General features: G+C 42.0%; 1 protein-coding gene across 2 annotated transcripts in view; it reads right to left on the reverse strand.

The window, feature by feature from the left end:
* Positions 1-5,426: 5,426 nt before the first annotated feature.
* The window catches only part of LOC115264097 (elongation of very long chain fatty acids protein AAEL008004), a 75,521-nt gene continuing 62,251 nt past the window's right edge, over positions 5,427-18,696 (reverse strand). For both annotated transcript variants that reach the window (XM_062843503.1, XM_062843505.1), the window contains exon 9: positions 5,427-6,211. In XM_062843503.1, the coding sequence (XP_062699487.1) occupies positions 5,918-6,211 (294 nt within the window). In that variant the 3' untranslated portion in view covers positions 5,427-5,917. The remainder of the gene's footprint in view (positions 6,212-18,696) is intronic.

Consider the following 18,696-nt stretch of genomic DNA (forward strand, 5'->3'; position numbering starts at 1 on the left):
CTTCTACTGGGATTCCTTGCAGATTACATATTCTGGAATTCATTCTGGAAGTTTCTTAAATTTTGCTCATGGAAATACTCCAGAAGTTTTTTTTTATTCTTTATGGAAGTACTCCAAGACTTGCTCTTGTGTTCCTTATAAAATTCCTCCAACAGCTTCTTAAGGAATATCTCCAGCAGTTTGTAGGGAATATCTACACGAGCGATTTTAGAGATTCTTTCAATAGTTTCTTCCCAGATAAAAATCTGAAGACATTCCAAAAGGTTCTGGAGAAATCCTAAAAAAAAGTCGTGAAGGAATCCCTGAAAGAACTTCTAGAATAATTTCATAGGAATCTTCTGGAGAAATCTCTAGAGAATTCCATGAAGGAATCTCTGAAGGAATCCCGTATGGAATTACAGGAGTAATCCTAGAGAGAACTCCTGGAAGTTCTGAACAAATCCTAAACAAATTGCTGGAAGAATCTCTGAGGGAACTCCCTTTGGTATCCCAGAAAAAACTCCTGGAGCAATCCTGAATTAATTTCTAGAGAGATATAGGAAGGAATTTCTGGAGGAATCCTAAGCAGAAATTCTGAGGGAATCTCATAGCAACTCTCGTAGGGATCTCGGAACGAATTCCTGGAATTCAGAATGATTTCCTAATAAAATGGTAAATGACTATTTTTTTACCAGGAATAGTGTATTACGTATTTAAAGCTAATACCATACAAATTTCATCAAAATCGGTTGAATATTGGTGGAGATATCGTTGAAACAAGAATTTTGCCATTTGAGAAGTTTGAGCAAACGAATGTTTTGAAAAATATCACTTCTTCACTGTTATAGCTCTAGTCCAAAAAATACTGAACCGATTTCAATCTGTTCTGTATGTAAAGTATACATGTAGAAATATTGTGTAAAAATTTCATTCAATTTGATCTAGCCGTAATAAAGTTATAGCCGTATATGTGGCACAAAGTCACAATTAGCAAAAATGTTTTTTTTTTTTGTATCGTGACATTCAAACAGTTATAACTTGAAAAGTTTTCAAGCAATTTGGCTAAGAACAGTTTTTAGACCGTTCGCAATGCTGTTTTATTTTGTATGGCGAGTTTTAAAATTTTTAAAACTCGCCATACAAAATAAAACAGCATTGCGAACGGCCTATTATAATAGATTTACAGTTTCAAATGTTGATAAAAATCGGAACAGTCATGACAGTTGTACAAACAAAATAGTACATACGGAATAAAATGATTAAAAAGTACCTAAAATAGGGTCTTGTACCATTTGGGCAGGTGTACCTATTTTGGGCACTTGCCGCTATAACTCAGCGAATGTCAAACCGATTGATTTGATTTTTTGTATAGAGTTGGGCACGTACAGTATCTAACTCTATCCACTTATCCGCGAGCGGTAATGGCAGCGGCGGGCATATCCAACCGGTTCGGAGTTTGACGTTTCTTGGGGGAAAGTCAAAACAGTTTCATTCTCCCCCTCACCCCTTCGCCTACCGTTTGGTGGCGCCAACCGGTTGCCATCCCCAACAAACGTCAAAATGCGAATCGGTTAGTGGTGCCCGCCGCCGCCATTACCGCTCGCGGATAAGTGGATACAAAAATTCAAATCAATCGGTTTGAAATTGACTTAGTTATAGCGGCAACAAGTGCCCAAAATAGGTACACCTGCCCAAATGGTGCAAGACCTATGCCTTGAAGCGATTTGAGTTTTGAATACTAGGAAAACGTATTGAACCGATTTTGAGATTTTTTTTACCAGTTTATTGATACTCTGTTAAGAACTTCGAGTCAAATTTTCAGACGTCTTGACGAGTTACATCAAAATTATAGCCTACACAATTTTTAAAACGGGTGAAAAAATTTGCTAAAATCTTATTTTATGATATTAACAATGCCTGCGCCAATACCAAACTGAATTTGTTGCGATTGTGATGGTATTAGTTACACATTATATATTATTCCTGTTCAAAAAAATATTTGATTTTGTGAACGCAATGAAAAGCTACATTATTTTCGGTGTCCAAATTTCATCGAATACAGTCTTTACTTCCCTGGTTCTAGTGCACCATAGAACATTCAACAAACGAAATGAAATGATTATGATGCAACAGTTTTTAAAATCATTGTCTCCTCATCAGCTAAACTCAAATGCTATTTCCTTTTTTCAACTGTCGAACTATTTATAAACAATTCAGTTTTGGGGTGTCTTTATAAATTTTTAAACTACGTAACGGCAAATTATTCAACCTCAAGAAATTCAATCTTGTGTTCTGATGCAGCCATGCTGAGGGACGACGGAGTACGCATTATAGAGCGACACGGCTAAATACTAATGCACACTGTGAACGCGCAGGCGCGAAAGAAGAAACACAAAGAAAGAGAAATGCCCCTTTTACTCACGGAATAATACATCGACATATTATTCCGTACGGAAAATCAACAACATGACTGACAGCATCGCACGACAGTGCCATCTGTTGGCAAATAGCTTTCTGGCTGCGAATTAATTATCAACTGCGAACGCTTAAGTAATTTTGATTGCAAAAGTTTTACGTGAGCATTACTTGTCCTATCCTTTTACACAGTACTTATCAAGTGGAAACTAGCCATTAAGAGGTTAACAATGAGCCTTGCTGGAACTTCGCACACAAATTCCAGCAAGGCTCATTGATAGCCTCTTTAGCAGCCAGAAAGTTCCATACGGAACTTTATCTGAACTTCGTGGAACTTGAAAGCTGCTTAAGATGCTACTCAGAACTTTCTAGTTCCTTGAAGTTAATTTATTTTTGTCATTTTAGCAAAACCATTATAAGCAAATTTTCATAGACAACTAAATCAATGAATATGAAGTGCAAATGAAAAAAAATATGACGCCCACCAGATACGAACCGGTTATCGCTGCGTTAGAGCCCTACACTCTACCCCGACACCACATTTGCGATGAAGTGCAAAGCGGATGAAATCTAACTTGAATCAAACCTCTGTCGACATCAAGGTTTGCACACTTGTACAGTATTGAAGTTAATTTATCCATATTATGTATCTGTAGCAGCGTAGCGGTATGACGGCAGCTTATCACGTAGGAGGTCCCGGTTGAAACCTACATAGGAGCGCATAAGTATAAGTAAATATGTATGTTTCTCAACAAGTTGTGATGAACTTGAACATTTTTGTTTTCACATTCATTTTGAGGAAGTTTCGTCAGAAGCTGCTTAGAAGGCTATTCAACTTCCTTATGTGAACTTTCAAGTTCCGAAATTACTTAAAAATAAAGCTGCTTAGAAGGCTAAAGAGCAACCTCTAACAAGCTGCTTAGCTTATAAAGTACCCTATTATCTGAACTTTTGGTTACTTGGGATGACAGTACCATAGGGGGAAGGGAAATAAAGTTTCAGTACAATATGGGGACAGCGGAAAACAATCGCTCTTAGAAGTTAAGGATCGCTTAAGTATGACTGTGAAGAAGTCTAAAACTTTTCAAGTGCAGAAAAATGGAACAGTAGTGTCATCAATCTTGGATATATAATATCGGACAACAAATATTGATTAGTGCCGAGAAAAAATCGCTTGATTGAAGAGGACACGCATCAGTGCAACATTTACAACCTACAACTTGTCCCATGGGAAGAATAATGCAGTGGAACAGAACAACCCAAGACGAGACGATGAGGAACCTAATGCTAGCTGAGGCTAAGTATAAAAATAAACTTTTGATAATCGTAGAGTTTTTTTTTTTTTGCATAATCGTTCTACAATGGGATTGTAAAATCCTCGGACGCCATGATGAAACAGTCCAAACTGGGAATTTCGGATCGTCCAAAACCACAACCATTTCGTAAATTTTCAGCAATATTTACCTTTATTGGATTGACCGCCCAAGCGCTCTAACAGGTGGTTCTGTGTCTGTAACCAATGTACTTTGTTCGACTTTCATTTTTTTTTTGTTTCGCCAGATTCGCGCCATGGAAATGACTGCGCTTCCAATGCTTATGGCGCTGTTGTTGTTCTGTGTTTGTGTCTATGTGTATGTGTTTTGTAAATATTCTGCGAATGGCTTTTCTTTTGTATATGTACGTACTCGAAGCGGATATACAATATGGACACGGAGCGCACTCGATGGGTGTAAGCATTTGTTTTTCTTTTTTCTACTTTTGGATTTAACAATTATTTGAAATTGTTTGCGGCGGAATATGCTTCAATATTTTTTTTTATTTTTACATTTTCTCCTTACTACACAATTTGCTTGCTTTTGCATTTCCCTTACAAAAAAATAAAGAAATCACATTAGAGTTTTTTCGTTTCTTATCATTTTTTAGGTTTATATCCTACATAACGACAGAGGCGTCTCTGTCTGTCTGTCCCCTAAACACCTTCTATTTTTTGTGTGTTTTGTATTTTGTGTGTATCATAGACTTGATATCTACTGTTGTAGCCTTATTAAAGTAGGTAGTTCCTGTTCCTGAATCAGTGTGTTTTGTCTGTATGGGTTGATGATCGTGTTTGGGTGTACGTTGAATGATCTTACCGTTTCGTCAAGAGGGATAGAAGGAAGAAATCCAAAAAATGGCCCAATATGCCAGAGAAGCCACTAAAACAAATACACATTTATTTTCCTCACATTGTAAAGCTGTCTGTGTGTGCCTGTCCTAACAGTCGTGTCCTAATAATTGAAATAAGTAAAAAAAATCCTAGTTGATAGGTAAAATATAGCATCCAAAGGGTACTGTCTGGCGTTTTCTTTTTTAGAATCTTCACCGTTAGTTCACTTTTTTCTTCCTCCACTAACTGCTGTTGTATAACCTTAAACCTACATCCTTAACGCCTACGCTTTCAGGTTATCTAAACTATTTACAAATTATATGCTTGCCTGTCTCGCTCTTCGCCCAGTAGTAGTTCCTCTTTGATTCTATTCCTTTACATTCACAAATTACTTCCCTACACTGCTCTAAACAAAACCACTCCAAATATGCCGCCATTTTGTTTGGTTTGATTCTGTTTTGTTTTATTCCTTGTTTTTTTTTTTTGCTTAATTTTTCCTGAATCCTCCCCACAGTGTAAGACGAACCTGCCAGGCTGACGCTACTATCACCACGCAAGTTACTAACACTTTATTTAAAAACTCTAAATAAAGGTAACACATTTCTCTCCTATCGTCGTCGCCGCATCCATCCATCCATCGGAAGGGGCCGGCGACGATGAAGATCGAAACGGAAAAGCTTTCACCTCTCGTTTATTCTCTTTCTCTCTCTCTCGCTTAGTTTGTTTTGGCTTTTGCTTACATTTTTTTTGTATATGTGTTGTGTGTTTTGTGTGTAACTGTGTGCTTTGTTTGTTTGGTTTACATTTCCTGCGTGTTTTGATTGTTTTCTTGCTTCTCTGCTGATTAAAACTTTTTATCATAATTTTCGCTTTACAAACAGTAACATTTTTTTCGGTGTGTACATGTTTCGCATTTTTTATTCTCGATAAAATATACTTTGCTTGCACTTTATTGCGAATGTTGACGATTTTTATCCCGATTTGGTGTGAATATGTTTCAGTGTGTATGTATGATCGAAGAAGAGATTGACAAAAAAAACTGGAAATACAAATAAAAACTTGACAGCGAGTTCACATGCACATTTTCTGTGTGTGTCTTTGTGTTGGTTTGTGTGTGTTGGTTTATGAATTAATAATATTAAAGAAGTTTCACAATAAATTAATTAATCATAACAATAGAAACCACTGCGCTTTGTATGCGTGAAGGAGTGTACTAGGGAAGGAAGGAAGGGGAACTTTTGGTTCTCGTTGAGAGGAGCAAAAAGGAAGCCAGGGAAGTATGTTGGATTGCATATTGTCTGTGTATGTGTGTATGGGTATTTGTGAGTGTACTATCGCCTCCCGTACGGGGAAGTGTCTGCTTTATCGTATTCGCTATTATTGGACCTGATTGCGGCTGCTGGGTTGTCGCTGCGTGATCTCGATCTCGGCCGGGAGATCGCCCCGAACGTAGTAGTCGGCGGCCTTGTTGCCATTGCCGACGCCGTTGGACAGTAACGAGGTGCCGTTGGAGGTGGCACTGCCGTTACTGTGATGGTGCACCGAACCGTTCTTCCCGTGGTGTCCGTTGGCAGTGATGGCGCTACCGTTACTACTGGCAGCACTGCCATTCTGCAGTTTGGCTTCTTCTGCTGCCAGCCGTCTGGCTTCGGCGGCTGCCGCTTTTCTCAGCTGAAAATGTAAGAAGAAAACAGTTGTGGTTAGCAATAGTTGACGAAACATAGATCGTAGCTTAACTGCCTATGATCGCATAATTCGACAATGAGTTTTCATAAGGGCCTAACTGACTTGATCGATTTCTCTTCGTCGACTCTCTCTTTCGCTAATAACTTGATCGGAACAAACAAAATCATTATTCTTTTTGTTTCTATAACAACATGTAGTCGTCTTCTTCGCATGTCAACCAAAAAATCTTTGGAAAACTCAACACACATTCTGTGATGACACAAAGAGGGGATCGATGAAGAGAACTCGAAAATGTCAGTTAGGCCCTGATATGCGATCATGGGCAGTTAATATGTCTGATAAAAAAGACGAGAATTTGCAAGGAATGCGTGTTAAAAGACACATGTAGCCGCATCTGTGTCGGGTTCGACACCCGATCAGTCCAGGAACTTTTCGTAAAGGAAACTTCCTAGCCTTCCATGGGCATAAAGTATCTGTCACGCTATCGCTATCGTCACACATGCAAAATGGTCAAAACTTTAGAAGAGCTCATAGGTACTGGAATTAGATGAAGGCAGACTTTGTCTGAACACTGTTGACTGCTGAAAGCCGGCCCGCCACCGAAGTAAAGACTATCACTAAAATAACTAAAACGGCCGCTATGAAAAGAACAGATAGCGCCACCGTAGCCTTGTGTGTTTGACGTAACTCGACTGCTGTCACCGTGTTACAGTCCAAATGCGGTGAGTAGCGAAAAAGTTGGCTACAATGATCCATTGGAAACTCGTTATTTGAAACGTCAGGACCTTGAATGAACCTGGACGAGTGAATCTTTGGTTCGTGAATTTCAGGAAGTTGATGTGAGCTTGGCTGCTAATCAAGTAGTACGATGGCTCATATTAGGTGAATGTGGATTCAGGGCGGTGAAATAGGTCAACTTTGCTGCAGACAGCCGGATATAATGGTCATCTTCCTGACTGCAGCAAAGTTGACTTATTTCACAGCCCTGAATTCTCATTCACCTGATATTTCACCATTATATTCACCTACTTTGAACGCAAGGACATCCACAAGCATACCTGGTGACACCCAAAGGGCAAAGTTCTTCTTCTTCTTTATGGCTCGACGTCCCCACTGGAACTTGGTCTACCTCGCTTTATCTTAGTCTTCATTGAGCATTTTCACAGTTATTAATTCTAGATTGAGTTTAAATAAGGGCGAAACTAACATGATCGATTTCTCTTCATCGACTCTCTCTTCTTCAAATTAAACTGACAAGATGCAAGTTTGATTAAACTTTTTTACGTTTGGATGCAAGATCGCATCCCAACCTAGCATTTTATGACCAAAAAGTTTAATCAAACTTGCATCTTGTCGGTTTAATTTGAAGAAGAGAGGGTCGATGAAGAGAAATCGATCATGTTACCACAGATAACAGACGTTTATGCTTATATTGGCAATGTGTGTAAAAATGCTCAACAGCCATTTCGTATGTAACGAGCAGCTGAAACTCATGTGGCAATCATTTAGAGATGGCGCAGTGATCGATAGTCAGTGATCGCTTTCAAGATTGCATGCACTATGCAATTTTACATTCAAGATTGTATTCGATCTTGAATGAAACTGGAACTTTGAACTATTCTTGCATTCAAGTTAGATGTAATGCCGCAATCAGTTGAGTAGATGGCAGTAGTGAGCCGACGTATATCGTTTTGAACATTTACACAGGATTCTGCGAAAAATTTGTACTAGCATAAACATCTGTTATCTGTGATGTTACTTTCACCCTTATTTAAACTCAATCTAGAATTTAAGGGCTTTCTTTGTCTGTCATTGCATGAATTTGTATATTGTGAGGCAAGTACAATGATACACTATGCCCAGGAAGTCGAGAAAATTTTCCCGACCGGAGCGGGAATCGAACCCGCCGTCTCTGGATTGGCGATCCATAGCCTTAACCATTAGGCTAACTGAAGACCCCAAAGGGCAAAGTGTGCAACCTAATCAACCATGCACTGGTATATGGCCGACACTCGGACGTCATTGATGTTAGAACTTTGAGGGGTTCCAACATCGACTCAGATTACTATCTCGCACTGCTCAAAGATGACTTAGGAACGGGTGGTTAAACGAGGAGTGCCAGAGGGTAACAGACGAGAAGAATGCTGCCCGGCAGAGCAGTGAGCGATATACCTAAGCAAGAGTAGCCGAAAACCGCATTCGACGCAAAAAGAAAAGAAAGCATAAGAAAAATGTCATTGCTCAGGCACAAGAGTATATGGAACCGAATGATATGCGGAGGTTTTACGAAACAGTTAACCCGGGAGTGGTCACGTCGTGTACTGAGCACACACACCATAAAAAATGCACGCTTGTGGTACACAGCGTGAGCTCGGCGTCGCTGCAGGTAATCAAAGACGCGACTGCTCGATGGTTAACGGTGTACGAAGATAAAACCAGGGGTGGTAGATCCTACCCTCTACGCCCTCCCAAACATGCCCACCTGCGCGCCATCTGCTGTTGGTTCTAATTTGTAAACATCTTTTGTTTAGTTATTCATAAACATCACCAATAGTAAAAACATTAGCGTTTTTCTCTTCCTTTCGGTGCTGGTGCTCAGTTTTTTAGGTAATTGTCGAAATTTCTTGGGTTGTAGTGTTAAATTATCCTCATATTAAAGCACCAGAACCGCTCTGGGAGTATTCAATTTTCCACCGATTTCCGCACTCCAAACAAAAGGAAAACAAAAACAAGCGAGAGTAAGCGAGAGAAATATTTTATAATGGCGAAAACAAAACACTGATTTGTTTTTGGAATAAAATTTTTCAATATAATCTAAATAAAATGTGTGGGATTATGCTTGAATCATATGCTGACTCGCTTTTAGCATGATAAAACGGTGTTAAAATCAATTTTGCGAAGGAAAATAGATATTTTCTTGGTTGGCCGTTACGTCCTTCTAATTGATTGATGCACCAAGCGAAAAGAAGAAGAAGTTTTGACATCCAAGCGGTGTGCCGTCGATTAGATCCTCGTCGCTGATTGGTCGATGGATGTAAACGGCACACCGCTTGGATGTCAAAACTCTTCTTCTTACCGCTTGGTGCATCAATCAATGGTACTAAAATTGAATGGGCCTTTTCATTTGACGTCTTAAATCAGCTGATTTTTCGGGCGTTTGACAGTTCTTCTATGAAGATGACACTTTCTTGTTAGCATCTGTTGTTCAAGCTTTGTAAACAAATGCATGCACGGAACTGTCACATGAAAAGGCCTATAGAGGGTAGGCGCAAATTGTTCCCAGTTGACAGCCAGCTTACTCCCCTGGATAAAACAGCACCTTCTCCTGTCATGTGCTATGACCGTGATGGACAATAGTAAGAAATCAAAGCTTGTTTTTCTCAGAGATGGCGCCACCACATTAAAAGTAAAATCATTTTTCTTGTATGGACAAATCGTTGGCTTGCACTCGTTCCGCATCGCAGCGATTTGTGCCTTGGGGCAAAAAGTTGCAAATTAGAAACAAAATCATTATCCCTACGCGTTTCTTCTGGATTCATTGCAGTAACAGAGAATTCATTACATCACCATACAAATTTCAAGTTGTTTACTTCTTTTTTTCTGACTGGCATTTTCCACCCGTGTTGCGCATGATGTTTCGAGTGGTTAGGTGCCAGGCGGCGCCGCTGTATATGTGAAAAACACATGGAACACGAGCGCCGTCTATGATTCCGTAGCGCAAACTTTTCTGCTTGCTTACACTGTTATCACGTTTACCGCATTTATCAGAAAAGCGCCACTACCGGCACTTTAGCATAAGCGCAGCTGCTTACTTCCTATTGCTGACAGATACCCACAGTAGGTGCAGTTCATTGAAATACACGGTAAAAAATACATTAGGTTTCTACACACACACACTAAGATCAGATTACCCATAAATGATGATTCATTTCTGTCAAATACACTGAATTCTGTTGTTACGCGAGTAATCCGTCCGCACGGAGAAAAACGGATATACTTGTTAGTATATGTTATAATAATATTTTTTCATATCAAGGCTTTATTCCTTGCTGTGAATAAAAAATATGCATTGCGTTCATTTACATTAAGCAATGCCATGCATATAAGGTAAATATTGGCTCCCATGGATATCGATATGCTTATGTTACTCTAGGCACTTAAACATATTCAACTTGCCAACCGCCATTGCTGGAAATCATCTAAGCTGATGTTGTTCCTTTAAGTTACGAGTTTTTTTTATAGAAAACAGTGTTTTTTACATTCTGGGGAAAAAGAGTCAATGGTGAGTGCAATGGTTATTGTGATGTCGGTCATACCGAGGCCAAAGAATATTACAGACCGCATTTTTTTTTCGTTTTGGTAAGTACGGTAGCAAAAGGTATAAAAATTGGATATTTACGTTTCCCCTCGTCTCCATCAGATATCTGCACTGCCGGAAACTATTCATCCAGTTCCTGCGCCTGCACTGATCCGGAGGAACTATATTCGAAAATATTCGGTGGAGCAGAATGTAGGGACTTCTGTGTGTGCGACCTGATTGGCGGACCGGAGCTGCAGCTTATAATCGTTTTTTTTCTATATTTGTTGTATTTAATTTATTGTAGTTTAACTCATAAAATGTGAAATTAAGTCCAAAATTCCTGTTTTAAAAAGCGTAACTTGTTTACATACTTCTATTGAATTGCCATAATGAGAAAAAAAAAACAAACAAAATCGAATATACATTTGGTCGATATAAGCGATGTATGCATTCTAATGCAAAAACAAATTTTATGCATTGAATGAATAACCATAAAAATATGCATTCCAAAGGGTGGGCAGATCGAATATGGTTTTAGTAAACATTTTATGCATTTTAGCATTTTCCAATCTCTCCGTGCGTGAAAAACTAAATCGTGTAACTTCGAGAAAATCGTGTAAAAAATGGAGCAAAAATCGTGTAAAAAATGGAGCAAATAAAATCACGTACAAAAAGTCGTGTAAAAAAGAACTCACACACCAAATGCTTTCAGCAATATATCTTCAAAATTTTTTGCTTAACTTTTAGGAAAGTATGCTGAGTTTCAGCGAAACGTTACTGGTGATCAGCAGAGTATACTAAACAAAAGAGCAAATTTTGTTGAATTTCAGAATTTTTTTTGCTGAAACCTTCAGCTCGGCAAAATTTAGCAAAATTTTGCTGAAACCCTCAATTTATTTTTGGTGTGTAGTGTATGGGTAACATAGTTAGGCTGACCATCCGTCCCGTATTTAACGGGACAGCAAAATTTTCAAACACTCGTCACTAGAACATAGTTAACGTTTTTGGTTCAATTATTCGTTCTTTCTAGCTGAAATAGCATTATTAACAACATGCAATTGTGTTTCTGGACATTGATTTGCTTTTTGTTGTGTTTCCGAAATGTGTCCCGTATTTAAACGGGACAAATCTGGTCAGCCTAAACATAGTGGTTTCTGCTTTTAGTGGTGTTGCGTGTACGTACACGCTGCATTACACGAACACCACTTGAGTTACTGGTTGAAAATAGTAAACAAAGATCAGCTGTTCCCAGCAAAATCAAATGGGCATATTTTCAACCAGTAGATTTGCATTAGTGTTCGTGACACCGCGCTGCGAAACCACTATGGGTAAAGTTCGTTTTGAGTAGGTCGTAAGGTTACTGATTCACAAAAAGCTGAAGACCTATTCGAATCAAAATCCACAAAAACTTCAGATTTTTTCTATATTTTTTTTGGCTACAGTTGTCTTTGCCTCCGCGAGTCTATGGAATCTATCCACTTATCCGCAAGCGGTAATGGCGGCGGCGGGCACAATTAACCGATTCGGATTTTGACGTTTCTTGGGGATCGCAATCGGTTGGCGCCACTAAACGGTGGGTGAAGGGGTGAGGAGGAGAATGAAATTGTATTGACTTTCCCCCATGAAACGTCAAAATCTGAACCGGTTGGATATGCCCGCCGCCGCCATTACCGCTCGCGGATAAGTGGATAGTGTCTATAGCCAGCATCAATAGACCACTTCACGGCGAAATTCTATCTCTTTTACTCCTTCAGAGAGTTTGAAAACATCAGGACCAGTACCTGTCAAATTTGACAGGTGTTGGTCCTGTTGTTTTCTAATTTCCCGTAGGAGAGAAAGAGAGCGATTTCTTGATGACGTCACCGTGCAATGGGCAATAAGTCTTTACGATTTGTTATTTCTTGGATGCTTCTCAATACTGGCTGTCCAAGCACTAGAATAAATGGGCCTTTTCATTTGACGTCTTCAATCAGCTGATTGTTCGGGCGTTTGACAGTTCTTCTATGAAGATGACACGTTCTTGTTAGCAGCTGTTGTTCAAGCTTTGTAAACAAATGTATGCACGAATCTGTCACATGAAAAGGCCTATTTACGAGCGCTAAAGGCTGCCACACTTATGCTCGCTTTCTGGTAGGGATAAGCCTATCTGACTGTTGGCTTATGCCGTTTGGCAACTGGCATTGGCGGAGCCAGCATTTTCTTTTTTCTTACTCACTCTCCTAAACATACACGAGAAAAAGAAAGATAGAAGAGGAGGCAGCTTGCCCCCTCTTTCATCTCGCTCTTTCGCTTGCATGTTTGAGAGAGTGAGTAAGAAAAAAGAAAAAGCTGGCTCCGCTAATGGCAACTGGTCGATAAGATCGATCATAAAACTTATCGATCAGCTGTCAAACGACACAAGCAAAATATCAGATCATTTTAATCCTACCAGAAAGTGAGCATGATTGTAGCGACTACCTAATACCGCTCGTCAATGGACTACCCGCTTGGCGCACACCCACAGTTGATCAGCAGGAGTAAACCCATTGTATTTTGTATGGTGAAAAGCATCTAAACTTGAATTACTTGAAATAGAAAGCTTTTACTGAAAAAATATTTGGTAGGCTTAATAGTAGTCACCATTGTGCACAGCCACTACCAAATATCTTTTCGAATAATGTATTCCACTTCGATAAATTTGCCTTTGGATGCTATTCGCCATACAATATTTTTGAGATTTACTTTTAGAGATTTTTCGTGCATAGAAGCTAGCGCCACATTTGTCGATGCGGAGAGTAGGAATACAGCCGATGTAGTTAATTCACAGAGAACAGACATCCAAGTCCAGTTCCGGAACTGTGTAAGGAATTTAACGGCCATTTGAAATCGGCAACACAAGTGGCAATAGCGTGGCGCTGCAATCGCTTAATTTCCCATACTAATTTAATTCACCACTTGAAATGTTTCAACTCACCACTGACTGTGGCAATATGGTGTTTGGTGGCGTTAGTGGTGTCATCATGTATTGGTTTGCAACCTTACTCAAGTAAAGATTCAAATCCTTACACAACTTTCCGAATGAAATTTGTTCTAGCCTGGATGTCTGTTCTCTGTGTTTAATTCATTGCTGGGTGGACTCAAAACTTGGGGACAGTTGGGGACAGAACGGCGCATGCGACGATCGCTTTAGGGACGTCAACATCCGCTGATTCGAGATGCCGATGCCAAAACTGCAAGTGAAACCTGGAATCAATTGAAGGAACAGAACAAGAAGACCACAATAATGTGTTCAAGAGTATCGCTCATCTGCCTAGTCAGTGGCAAGAAGCTTTCAGTGGGAGAGGACCTTGAAGCGCACGTGTTTGAACTGGAGAAGCTGTTCTCAATACTCCAAGAAGCAGGTAAAGATTTTGGAGAAGTTCAAGTGACAATCCTGTTGAGGTGACTTCCGGCTTCATACGAAAGCGTCCGATCGGTCCTGCTGGTATTAAAGGACAACGAGTTGAAGATGCTTTTTGTCAAAGGAATAGTTCTGAAATATGCCCGGAAGCTGCAAGAAAAGAATATTATGTTGTTGGAGCAAAGAAGCTAACTTGTCATTTTTTGCGGAGGATTGTCCGGTATCCAACAAAACTGGCCATCACAATAAAGATCGAGACAAAATCGGCAGCAAGTTGGCAAAACGGAAGAATAAATCTGGTAAGGACTGGATTAGTGACTCCTGTCCAACGTTCCATATGAGTTGCGACAGAAGCTTTTTCGACGGCCTGAAGTCATACGCTGAGAAGAGTTTATTCCTGGTTAACTGTGAAGAAGTCAAAGTTCAAGCAACTGGATCTAAGACAATTTCATGCATTTATTTCAACGGTGGTCGGACAATCGTCACGCTGTCTGAAGTAATGTTAGTTCCCTGAATGGAGATTCACCAGGTGTTGGTAAGCAAGCTGAAAAGGAGCCAATATCCGATTTGGAACGAACAGGTGTCAAGTTCTCTTCAAGAAGAAAGTTATTGCTGTAGCATTGATACATGGATGCCTGTATCCAGTGAAGGTTTAGGATGAACGAACGATAATGGTTGTCGGGCAGATTTATACGAAAGATTGCCAGCATATGTGGCATAGATGCATGGGATATCGCTTTTATATCCTTCAAAAGAAGAATATTAAAGTTGTTGACAAGTCCAAGGCTTGTGCAGTCTCTGTTTTGTGGTCCAATGACCACCCATATTAATACTACCTTAGGTAGACATAATGAATCATAAACATTTAGGTACTGTCATGAATAGTATTTCATGTAGGTAGATATCCAATGCACACAACCATTAGGTAGACACTACAATCGCAAGGATGCAGTCACCCAGCAGATCGTCGGTTAGAACTTGGCGACTGGTATTCAGATGCGTGACAACGGGATTCAAGCAAACCTGAAAACTGGTCGCAAAAGTCACAGAAAAGAACCTACTACACACGGAAGTTTGCGGTCCCATGGAATTGTACTCGGCACAATAATGTACATATGAGAAAATATATAAAAATGATCAAGACGCAGCATGGACGGGTTCATACATACATTACATTTATTTGTTCAACATCATTAAGACAAGACATAATCAACAATAGTACGCCACAATACTCGGTTTGTGGCTGCCGCTCTCCATCCTCGGTCGCGCCCAATGCTCGCCAAGTCACGCTCCACCTGGTCCACCCATCGTGCTCTCTGCGCTCCACGCCTTCTTGTGCCAACCGGATCCGTTGCAAACACCAGCTTTGCAGGGTTGTTGTCCGGCATTCTTGCAACATGCCCTGCCCACCGTATCCTTCCGGCTTTGGCCACCTTCTGGATGCTGGGTTCGCCGTAAAGTGCAGCGAGCTCGTGGTTCATCCTTCTCCGCCACACACCGTTCTCCTGCACACCGCCGAAGATCGTTCTTAGCACGCGTCGCTCGAAAACTCCGAGTGCTTGTAGGTCCTCCTCGAGCATAGTCCATGTCTCGTGCCCGTAGAGGATCACCGGTCTTATTAGCGTTTTGTACATGGTGCATTTGGTGCGTGGGTGAATCTTTTTCGACCGCAGTTTCTTATGGATCCCATAGTAGGCCCGACTTCCGCTGATGATGCGCCTCCGAATTTCTCGGCTCACGTTGTTGTCAGCCGTTAGTAAGGATCCGAGGTAGACGAATTCCTCCACCACCTCGAAAGTATCCCCGTCTATCGTAACATTACTACCCAGACGGATCCGGTTGTGTTCGGTTCCGCCTACCAGCATGTACTTTGTTTTTGAGGCATTCACCACCAGTCCGACCTTTGCTGCTTCGCGTTTCAGGCGGGTGTACAGTTCTGCCACCGTTCCAAATGTTCTAGCGATAATGTCCATGTCGACCGCAAAGCACACAAATTGACCGGATTTTGTGAAAATCGTTCCCCGGCTGTTGAGCCCGGCTCGTCGCATCACACCTTCCAGCGCGATGTTGAAGAGTAGACATGAGAGTCCGTCACCTTGTCGCAGTCCCCGGCGAGATCCGAATGAACTGGATAGTTCACCCGAAACTCTTACGCAGTTTTGCACACCGTCCATCGTTGCTTTAATCAGTCTAGTCAACTTCCTAGGAAAGCCGTTTTCGTCCATGATTCTCCATAGCTCTGCGCGGTCGATACTATCGTATGCCGCTTTGAAGTCGACGAACAGGTGGTGCGTTGGGACCTAGTATTCAAGGCATTTCTGGAGGATTTGCCGTACGGTAAAGATCTGGTCCGTTGTCGACCGGCCGTCGATGAAGCCGGCTTGATAACTTCCCACGAACTCATTTGTTTTAGGTGACAGACGACGGAAGATGATCTGGGATAGCACTTTGTAGGCAGCATTCAAAATAGTGATCGCCCTGAAATTCTCACATTCCAAATGGTCGTCTTTCTTGTGAATGGGGCAGATTACCCCTTCCTTCCACTCCTCCGGTAGCTGTTCGGTTTCAGACAGGTAGCCAACTTTTCTGGGCCCATCTTGATGAGTTCAGCTGCGATACCATCCGTACCAGCTGCTTTGTTGGTTTTGAGCTGGTGAATGGCATCCTTAACTTCCCTCAGCGTGGGAGTTGGTTAATTTCCGTCCTCCGCTGCACTGGCGTCGTCGTTCCTTCCGTTGCCGTGGGCTCCCGTGCCTACGTTCTCCACGCCGTTCAGGTGCTGATCGAAGTGCTGCTTCCACCTTTCGATCACCTCACGTGCGTCCGTCAAGAGGCCTCCGTCTTTATCCCTGCATATTTCGGCTCGCGGCACGAAGCCGTTGCGGGATGCGTTGAGCTTCTGATAGAACTTCCGTGTCTCTTGGAAACAGCACAGCAGTTCCATTTCTTCACACTCCGCTTCTTCCAGGCGAAGCTTTTTCTCCCGAAAGAGGCGGGTCTGCTGTTTCCGCTTCTGTTTGTAACGTTCCACGTTCTGTCGAGTCCCTTGCTGCAGCATTACCGCCCTCGCTGCGTTCTTCTCCTCCAAAACCGTTCTGCACTCTTCGTCGAACCATTCGTTCCGTCGATTCCGTTCCACGTACCCGATGGTGCTCTCGGCTGCGTCGTTGATGGCTGCTTTCACTGAACTCCAGCAGTCCTCTAGAGGGGCCTCATCGAGCTCGCCCTCGTCTGGCAACGCGGCTTCGAGATTCTGCGCGTATGCTGAGGCGACATCCGGTTGCTTCAGTCGCTCTAGGTTGTACCGTGGCGGTCGCCGGTACCGCACATTGTTGATGACGGAGCGTTTTGGGCGCAGTTTGACCATCACCAGATAGTGGTCGGAGTCGATGTTGGCGCCACGATAGGTCCTGACGTCGATAATGTCGGAGAAGTGCCGTCCGTCAATCAGAACGTGGTCGATTTGAGATTCTGTCTGCTGTGGTGATCTCCAGGTGTAACGATAAGGGAGGCTGTGTTGGAAAAAGGTGCTACGTATGGCCATATTTTTGGAGGCGGCGAAATCAATGAGTCGTAGGCCGTTTTCGTTCGTTTGCTGGTGGGCGCTGAACTTACCAATCGTCGGTCTGAATTCCTCCTCCTGGCCTACCAGAGCGTTCAAATCTCCTATGATGATCTTGACGTCGTGGCTTGGGCAGCGGTCGTACTCGCGTTCGAGCTGCGCGTAAAATGCGTCCTTGTCATCATCAGTACTTCCGGAGTGTGGGCTGTGCACGTTTATTATGCTGAAGTTGAAGAATCGGCCCTTGATCCTTAACCTGCACATTCTTTCGTCGATCGGCCACCAACCGATCACGCGCTTCTGCATATCACCCATCACGATGAAAGCTGTTCCCAGCTCGCGTGTGTTGCCGCAGCTCTGGTAGATGGTATGATTACCTCTAAACGTTCGCACCATGGATCCTGTCCAACACACCTCCTGCAGCGCTACGATGCCGAACCCGCGGTCCTTCAGTAGATCGGCGAGTATGCGGGTGCTCCCAATGAAGTTGAGAGATCGGCAGTTCCACGTACCGAGTTTCCAATCGCAAGTCCTTTTTGTTCGCTGGGGTCGTTGCCGTTGGTCTCGGTTCGTATTATTCTGTTGCTGATTTTCCGTTACAATGGTTTGTTACGGCTGGCTCGTAGGGCCTGACACCAACCCACTACTTTCTGGAGGACCATAGTGCACAGTTGAGCTTAGAGTCCTTCCCTGGCACTCGGACGTAGATCAGCCGCCCCTAACATGGGGATCAGACGCTGTTGTGAGCCGCTCCTCCTGGAGAACAGACGCTCAGGTTTGCCGAAGCAAACCCCCCCCCCCTTCCCTGTCAGCCTACGACCAAAGTTCCCAACGACGGGTTCATAAACCCTTTAGGTCGGATAACGGTGTAGAGTATACATCAGTGCATATTTGCGAAATTTCACAAACTGTAGTTATGAGCACAAAATCACTATCAAAAACCAAGCTGCAGATATTCAGAAATGCTGCTGGATTGAAACCATTAAAGAATACTACGTTTGAGGAGGACCCAACTAACATTTTTGCTGCATAAGAGTTTAAGAGAGCTTTCATCCAAAGGCTATTGCTCCATAAGCTGTTAGGCAGCTACTTTTGTTAGTAGGGGAGTGTTGTGAAGTACATCTAAGTAGTCTTGACATAAGTTAATCTAAGTAGTCGTATTTTCATTGTCAGTTTAATAAATGAGGAGGTTAAAGGGGGTTGTAAGTAACAAAAACCCACTTTCAAGT

This window comes from Aedes albopictus, unplaced genomic scaffold, assembly GCF_035046485.1.
Source record: "Aedes albopictus strain Foshan unplaced genomic scaffold, AalbF5 HiC_scaffold_26, whole genome shotgun sequence".
In the NCBI taxonomy this organism is placed as follows: domain Eukaryota; kingdom Metazoa; phylum Arthropoda; class Insecta; order Diptera; family Culicidae; genus Aedes; species Aedes albopictus.